The sequence below is a fragment of the Solanum stenotomum genome, chromosome 11 (genome assembly GCF_019186545.1).
Source record: "Solanum stenotomum isolate F172 chromosome 11, ASM1918654v1, whole genome shotgun sequence".
NCBI lineage: Eukaryota > Viridiplantae > Streptophyta > Magnoliopsida > Solanales > Solanaceae > Solanum > Solanum stenotomum.
The window spans coordinates 295,458-304,253 of NC_064292.1; the positions used below are offsets into that span (position 1 = coordinate 295,458).

Sequence of the window (8,796 nt, forward strand, 5' to 3'; positions counted from 1 at the left end):
GGTTGGGGGGTGGTTTGAGGGTAGGGACAAAATAAATTGATTTTTTCAACAAAAAAATAATTGTAATTTGAAGTTGGAAGAGAGTTTTGGAAAATGTTTTCCTTATGTTTAGAAGGGAAGTCATTTTCCTTAAATTTGAGGAAAATGAGTTGATTTGAAAAACATTTTCCAAAACATTTAGCCCAACCAAACATGAGAAAATTGGAAAACATTTTCTGTTTTCCTTCATACCAAACACACCCTAAATGAGCTGTTCTCCTCTATTTATAGTCCAGGCTAGCTATTACATAAATGCCCAAAAGTGGCACTTAAATATTTACAGAAACAGCCCAAATGGGCTGCCCGTGTAGTATTCGCATCTCCCTCTTGCGGTAGCATCCATCTCTGCAACTCCAGACAGTGAGCCTTAAAGCTTTAGGCTGAATGCGACTCAAAGTCCAGTCACATCAAACTTAGAATCTCATATCGCAAGTGAGCCCTTCTCCAAGTATTCCTCCAAGTGGAGTCTTGTACTTCCATTTTAGCAGGTTTTGAGCCTCAGGCCTTCATTCCAAGCTCCTTCGAAGTCTCTGAAGTAGCGACTTGATGCAAAACTCTTGAATCCCTTAGCCCGGCTTGGTGTGCATGCATCATATATGAACTGCAATATAACCGCTACCTTTTTCTTATTTCTTTTGGTTTCCTCTTCTTTTCTCTTTTAAACATTCCAACATACAATCTGCAGCTAATTTGATGCCTTAAGAATTCTAAAAAGTATGCAATTTCTTATGTGATGCAAAACGGCATGACATTTCAGAGAACCAGCACTTCGAGTATTCAAAAAGGGATGAATATGATTCTAACTGATATTCCAAGTCGAAAACCCATTTTTCATTTGTAGTAAGAGATTTAATTGGTTTTCTGCAGATGATTGTATACAGTGTCAGCACACATCAAGTCCTCTGGGTAATGGGGCAGTTGTGGAGACTTCTGACAGAAGAATACTTGTGCTTCAGAGAAGTAATAAAGTTGGAGAATTCCCTGGATATTTTGTTTTTCCTGGAGGCCATGCAGAGGTATCTCACTTCATGTAGTAAGGACAACTTTGATGGTAATGAATTTCTGATAAATATAAGCTTTCGCAATTCAAAATGGGAGAGGCAAAAATGGTTGCAACCCACCAAACTACTCTTAACAATTTCATGTTGAAAATAACATCTGGACAGACCTTTTAACCGAAACATGATTTTAAGTTGGGTAACTTGTCATCTGTATTTCCTTAACTTCACCTGCTTTTAAGAAATCAGCATACTATTGTGTTATAGGGTTATTTAATTAGAATATCGCCTAAGAGATTTTGAATGTGTGACTGCTTTCATGCAAATCACTCTTGTTTTGTGCCAAGATTAAGCTGTGGATTCTTTGTTTACCACGACCCAAATATGTCCAGGTAATAAGCAATGCATGGCATGATTATATTTTATGCTTTTAACAGCCCCAAGAAGTTGGAATAATCTCCCATGAAGGCTTCCAAGAGCTGAATCAGTGTCACATGATTAACAGCAAAGTTTCTCAGGAAATGTTTGACAGCATTGTCCGTGAAGTTGTTGAAGAAATTGGAGCTCCTGCAGATTCCCTCGTAAGCGGTGATTTTTGTTACTCTAATCGCCATCTTTCTTTCTTTCATGTATAACCTTTCCAATTTGTTATAGGAAGTAATAATTGGGAGAAAGGCTACTTACTTTGTTGATAGTGACACTTCCGACCTTTTCTTTTCTCTTATTTTCTCTCTTCTCTATTATTTATTTGCTTCCTTTTCTTCTTTTATTTTGCTTGGGGAGTGGATTATGTGACTTTTTCTTGGTCCGCAATTTGTGAGGATGATGATTGAGTTTATTATCAACTCTTTTTTAAACTTTCCACTTCTCACTGCTCTGTATAAGCATGTAATTCCTAATACTTAGAAATTTTGGGTGGCAGACTAGTGAAATGGGTCCTAGTTTGTAGTGTCTTATCAGCCTTGTATCAGGCCTCAAGCCTGTATATCATTCTGGGTTATTATACCAAAATAGCGTGATTCTTGAGAATTATCATGTTTGTGGTGTTGTCAATTTGCCATAAACAAATCTTTATATGATCATGTATTTCGAGTAACACATAGTTTTGTGGTCCAACTATGATCATGTATTATGATCGTGTATTTCGAGTAACACATAGTTATGATTTCTCACTTTATTTGTCAGTAAGATCTACCTCAAACTTTCATCAAATAATTTACCGTCACATTATAAATATGGTCTTTTCATCCGTGACGGAAATTATTTAAGGAACTTTGATATTTGACAAACTTACTAATTAGCTAGGGAGGAATCCGTGTGAGCATTACAACACGTATTTCTTTTTGTGTGTTTTGGGGGTTAATATGCCATGTTAAGGTTATCTTTGACAAATATAGTATAACATAATATGTAGGATACATTGATTGTCAGCTACAAAATAAAGTTGCATTCATAATATGATCAGTTGGAGACTGGTAAATTTTTTATGAATATGGCTCTCTGCAATTCTTGAGGGGGGTTGTTGTTACGTGCACACTCAGATTGTCGTTCCCTTTTGATAAGATTGCATCATATTAGGATTCATATTTTGGAGAGGCCATAACTCTTATTCTTTATTCTTTATCTTTGATGTTATACTCAGTCCAGCCCCATCTTTATTGGTATATCGCGAAGAGTATTGAATGTTAGACCAACTGCTTTTTTCTTCATCAAATGCAATCTTCGGTCAGAGGAAATTCAACAACTGTATTCTAGTGCACAGGATAGCTTCGAGTCAACTCAGCTTTATGCTGTTTCAATGGTTAGTTTTACAAATTGTTAAAATAGTTCTCATAACTAGTCTTACCTCTTAATTTTTGCTTAACTTATGTATGGGACCACTTTTGCTGAGCTCCGTGGAGCTTAACCTAGCGGAAATCTCATGTGGAGGGGAAAGGAGCATCTAGGCATGTGAGTGTTCAGGAAAGGCAGGATCTATATAGTTAAAGTTGGAGCCAATTGGAGCTTGTAGTTAAAATTTGGAGACTTTCAGATTCCTTCTGAAAACTTTTAGCATCAGTGTCATCTTTGCAATCACATAGAACTCCTGTCGCTCATAGAATATTCACAAATGTCTGATTCATCCCAATTTTGTTGTGATTTGCTATTTTTAGTTTCTCTAGAATAGAAATACATTATTTGTAACATGGATTTTATTTCTGAGTTAGTGTTATGAATGTCTGAATTACATGACATAACTATATAAAAACACTAGCTGTTGAAAGAGAGTAAGAGTAATAGAAAGTGATAATTGCAAATCTATCCTTTGGTTCTACCTTACAGCTTCACAATGCTTGATCCTGGCGTCTTCTTATTCTAAGCATCACTCAAACTCTTAAAGTGGATGAGATCCTTCTAACCAAAATAGTCCTCTACCCTTCTGAGCATGAAATTGCTTAAAATGAACCTTAGAGGAATGTCCTTTCTGTTCTATCTGGGGCCATTTAGCAGCTAAAGCTAGCATTATATTTGTCATGCGAAGATTCAGTTTGAGCATTTTAAGATTTTTGTTCATGTGCTGGACTACTTCTGTCCTTACATTGCATTCTTGCATTACGGACACATCACCATTTCAAGACTGCTGATGGTGGGTGCATTTTTTGTTGGAAGACTTATTGCTAAAAATAGTATAAGAGGCAGTTTTGCCTCTTCATTTATAAAAGAAAAGTTCATATTCTTTAAACATCTGTTTTGTCCTAGCTAACATTTGTTATCCATGACTTAATTTCCTTCTGTTTCTTTTTTTGTCAGAGTGATCTAGAGAACATGGCTTCTAAAATGCCTGGCTGCCACAGGGGAGGCTACGCACTCTACAAATTAATGGTGCAAGACACGAGTGATAACTAATCACATCGTTAGCTGATTTAGCCTCTTAATCTCGTCTGCCTGATTTATTCATGTTTGCCTCACAGTCGTTGATGTTCAATCACATCAAGGCGAGTGATAGCTAATCACGTCTTCTGCTAAAAAAGGAATGCAGCCTCTTAATCTCTTGTATGCCTTATTTATACAACGTTTGTCTCTCAGTCCTTGATGTGCAATCTCATGCTGTGCTGTTTCATTGATCAAAAGAAAAGTTCCCATGGATCTAAATGAGCCAACATACACTACACAGATTATGTAATTTTGTCATATTGAATGACAAGCAAACACATTTGTCTTTGCTTCTTTGCTATGTATTGAGCTGTATTAGTTTTATTTTATGAATTGATTCATTCGAATATTGACTGCCCGTTTCTCTTTTACTTGTTCTCAAGGTTTATGTACCGACTTCCAACGTCTGGACCAAAGAGTTCCCAGAGCATCGTCTTTCTCTAAATAGTTATATATATAGAGAGAGAAAATTGAATAAACGACACATATAAGATATTTTATCAAAATATATTTTAATTTTATGATCTTAAACATATTATGTGTTAGAGTTAAAGAATAATCAAATTATGGAAGGGACATTTTTTTTTAAAAATAGAGAAAGTAAGTCTCAGTTTTTGAGTCTTATGTCAATTTAAGTATTAGCCTAAAAGGCTTATTCCAAAACAATCAATTTCGTAAAAGCAGTAGAGTAAGTTGTCACTAGGTTCTTTGGGATGGCTTAATTGGTTTGGAGGGTGGTCATCCACACGGATGACTCGAGATTGATCCTCACTCAATACCTTATGAGCCGAGTCTGTGTCTGTTGCATAGGGCTTGCCTAGTGCGGTTTATATTTCCAGTGTGATTTGCAGGCTATTACACAGATTTATCAAGTGTGCACAAAGTGCTCACTTGAAGGGCAAAAGTTGTGGCAGGAATTGCAATGCATCACATTACCAAGTTACAAGTTTCTATATGAACTTTTTAAAATAATATGAAGAAAAAGAAATCAAAGTTTTATCTATTGACGTGTTAGGATGACCAAATACAACATGTATCACCGGATTAAACTTTTTTTTATAATAAACACCCTCACCTTCAATTCTTAAGGTTGTGGCTCGAGTCAAGGAACTCCAATCCTAAGATTGTGGGTAGAGTCAAGGAACTCCAATCCTAAGGCTGTGGGTTGAGTTGCCGAAGGAAAGGAATGGTTGAAAAAAAAAAACTTTCAAACTAAACTCCATTTAGATAATTTTTTATTTTTGAAAAAACTTGAAAAAATCATGCCCTTTTTCAAATATTTCATAGTCTGTCTTTCTATATTTGGAGTGATCAGTCTAAAAAATTACAGCACAGATATATGTGTGTGGTTTGTAGACCTTCTGGTAATATGGTTAGTGAAAATATTCACCAACCAAAGGAAGCAATTATTTCTTCAGTTTCATCTCAAATTATTAAAATACAAATAATAATTATAATAAAAACAAACCATTAATATTCTTAATGTGATTTTCAATATTCAAATCATCACCACCAACTTCAAAAAAAAAAGTTCCATTCTTTTGGTTCTTTTTTTTTTTCTCTTTTTGTTCAAGAACTCAGGGTGGTGGTTCTTAATTTTTTTGTTGAATGCATGTCCCTTTTTAGAAGCTTTTCTTCTATTTATCAACCCAATATACAAAGGTTGTTTAATTTTCATCATAAAAAAGCTTTCTTTTGGTGGGGTTCTTGAAATTATATCAAGAAATTTGCAAAAAGGTGGAAGTTTTTTCATGTCCAGGTAAAAAAAAAAAAATCCCTTTTTTTTCTCTGTCTTAATTTTGCAATCTTTGATGGTGTAATACACTTTAAGGAATGAAAATAAGACAATAGACATAACATACCTGGTACCTGTTGCTGGTGAGAGGTGACATGTATCCGTGAAATTAGTCGAGGTGCGTGAAAGCTGGCCCTGACATCACGGTAAAAAAATCATTTTTTGTTTATTGCTGGCAAGCTAGTGTATTGGAACTCATGAATTAAAGATTCAAAATGAAAGCCTTTTCTTCATGTGGAAAAAAATATTTTAATGATTTTGTTGTTGTTGTTGTTTCCAGGCTATTGATAATGTGAGTGAAATTCAAGATTTTGGCTTTTGATGAATCCAGGAATGTGTGATTATATAATAAAGTTTGTTTCTTGAAAGTTTACTAGAGTTGAAAAATATGATTTGTTGATGCAAGTGTTTCGAGGGAAGGAAAAAAAGAGGATTTTGGTTTCAAGATTAGCATATTGGGAATTTTTGGGAACTTTTAATAAGATGGAGGCACCAGCAGCTCAGCCAACTACACCCCGGAAAAAGATGACGAAACAATTAACAGGGAAACGCGATGATAGTGCCTTGCATTCGGCAGCTAGAGCTGGAAATCTTGTTGCAATCAAAAATACTATCGAGGACACGGATGAGGAAGAATTGGCAGAGTTATTGATAAAGCAAAATTCAGCTGGAGAGACACCTTTGTATGTTGCAGCTGAATATGGTTACTATGAGGTGGTTAGGGAAATGATCATGTATTATGATCTAGTTGCAGCTGGAATCAAAGCGAGGAACGGATTTGATGCACTGCACATTGCTGCCAAACAAGGAGATTTAGGTAAGCTGTCGATGTTCCATCAGAGGCGTATCTAAGATTTAAACTTGATGGATTAAATCTTTAACGTTCTTAGCACTAAATTCATTGTACTTTTGAAGTTTTGGGTTTCAAAAATTGAAATTTTAGTGGTTTTCTGTTCCATATCGAAAATACTGAGCTTAGTTGAACTAAGCTAACTAGCGTCATTTTAGCCTTTTCCATTTTCTGATGTCTAAAAAGGGTAATCTGGTGCACTAAGCTTCAGCTATGTGCGGGGTTTTATAGAAGGGCAGGACTACCATGGTCTATTGTATACAACCTTAATGCATTTCTGCAAGATCTTGTTTTCACAGCTCGAACCCGTGACATCCTGGTCACATGAAGGCAACTTTACCAGTTCTGATGTCTAGTTTATGAATTTTTTGATGAACTAGCTTGTTCATTTTTGGTAATGTTGCAGATGTGGTGAAGGTATTGATGGAAGCACATCCCGAGCTCGCGATGACTGTCGATGTAGTAAATACGACCGCTTTGCATACTGCAGCGAACCAAGGGCACATAGAGATGGTGAATTATCTCTTGGAGGAACAAAGCAGTTTGGCCACTATAGCTAAAAGTAATGGGAAAACAGCATTACATTCTTCAGCAAGAAATGGACATTTGCAGGTTTTGAAGGCTCTTTTGAGTAAGGAGCCAGGGATCGCAACGCGGATGGATAATAAGGGACAGACCGCACTTCACATGGCTGTCAAAGGACAAAATCTCGAGGTTGTAGAGGAGCTCACTAACGCTGATCCTTCATTAGTTAACATGGTCGACAATAAGGGAAACACACCTTTGCATATAGCATCTCGTAAAGGCAGGGCTGAGGTATATTTCATCTAAAACTTCTTTATGTAGGTGATGTTAGATGGGAAAACAGTACTTACAGAAATAATATGAGAAAGAAATAGAGATCGAAGTTTGTGGAAATGTCATTTATCACACATGTAAAAATGAGACACTGAATCCTAGATTTGCTCTCTGTGCCCGGGACAGAAAACAAAAGCTGTACAATATTTCCAGCCTCAAGTGGTACAGTTTTTACCTGGAAGCTGTACAATGTTGCTGTTCTTTTCACACCTTTCACTTAGAGACGAAAATTTATACTCTTTTCATGTCTACATCTGTCATTAGCATGTCATTATGTATTCCTTGCACTTGAACAACTTACTTAATATATGATCCAAACTGTTGATAGTATAAATTAAGAGGAGTTGTTGATCACATAGGAGAACTGACTTGTTTTGAGCTTATGCAGGTTGTTAAATTGCTGCTCTCACAGAACGAAACAGACGTGAAAGTTATCAATAGGTCACATGAGACAGCTCTAGACACTGCTGAGAAAATGTCACAGGCTGACACCGTAGCCATCCTGCAGGAATATGGGGTTCAGAGTGCCCGAGTCCTAAAGCCACAGGCAACGAATCCAGCTAGAGAGTTAAAGCAAACTGTTAGTGACATTAAGCACGAGGTTCACGATCAGTTAAAACACACAAAACAGACAAGAAAACGCATACAAGGCATAGCCAAGCGGTTGCACAAGATGCACAGAGAAGGCCTTAACAACGCGATCAACTCAACCACAGTCGTAGCTGTACTCATTGCCACAGTTGCCTTTGCAGGAATATTTCAAGTGCCAGGGCAATACTATATGGATCCGGACAACCTCCCAGAGGGCCATATAATTGGAGAAGCAAACATATCAAACCACCCTGGATTCCTCGTGTTCTTTGTCTTTGACTCAATCGCGTTATTCATTTCACTAGCAGTTGTGGTAGTCCAGACAACAGTGGTGGTTATTGAGAGCAAAGCAAAGAAGAAGTTGATGTCAATCATAAACAAGCTAATGTGGATAGCATGTGTGTTTGTATCAGTTGCATACTTGGCTCTATCTTTTGTAGTCGTTGGCACGCGTTATTGGGTGATGGCAGTTATTGTAACAGTTCTTGGAGCAACGATAATGGCTTCAACAATCGGAGTAATGTTATATTGGGTCATTAAGCATCGGATCGAGTCATCGAACAAGAAGAGCATGAGAAAGAACTCAATGGCTAGCAAGTCTATGGATTACTCTGATTCAGCCCTCTCTGATGACAACAATGAATTCAAAATATATGCCTTATAACTTTTTTGTTTCTTCTTCAATTTGACAAATGAACTTTGTTTTTGCTGGAAAATTTTGAGACTAGTACTATGTTAACACTTTTTTATGG

General features: G+C 36.6%; 2 protein-coding genes across 8 annotated transcripts in view; both read left to right on the top strand.

Annotated features, from left to right (window-relative positions):
- Positions 1 to 4,290, top strand: part of LOC125845047 (nudix hydrolase 9) — an 8,103-nt gene extending 3,813 nt beyond the window's left edge. For 2 of the 7 annotated variants that reach the window (XM_049524460.1, XM_049524462.1), the window contains 4 exons: positions 907 to 1,055; positions 1,475 to 1,618; positions 2,680 to 2,838; positions 3,828 to 4,290. In XM_049524460.1, coding sequence (XP_049380417.1) covers positions 907 to 1,055; positions 1,475 to 1,618; positions 2,680 to 2,838; positions 3,828 to 3,923 — 548 coding nt within the window. In that variant the 3' untranslated portion in view covers positions 3,924 to 4,290. Of the gene's footprint in view, positions 1 to 906; positions 1,056 to 1,474; positions 1,626 to 2,679; positions 2,839 to 3,827 lie in introns of all 7 variants that reach the window. The other 5 variants (XR_007444216.1, XR_007444217.1, XR_007444218.1 and 2 more) reach the window with 5 other exon arrangements.
- Positions 4,291 to 6,027: 1,737 nt separating this feature from the next.
- LOC125846123 (ankyrin repeat-containing protein At5g02620-like) lies at positions 6,028 to 8,708 on the top strand. The gene is made up of 3 exons (XM_049525572.1): positions 6,028 to 6,562; positions 7,002 to 7,411; positions 7,842 to 8,708. The coding sequence occupies exons 1-3, from the start codon at positions 6,145 to 6,147 to the stop codon at positions 8,706 to 8,708; spliced, it is 1,695 nt and encodes a 564-aa protein (XP_049381529.1). The 5' UTR covers positions 6,028 to 6,144.
- Positions 8,709 to 8,796: the final 88 nt, after the last annotated feature.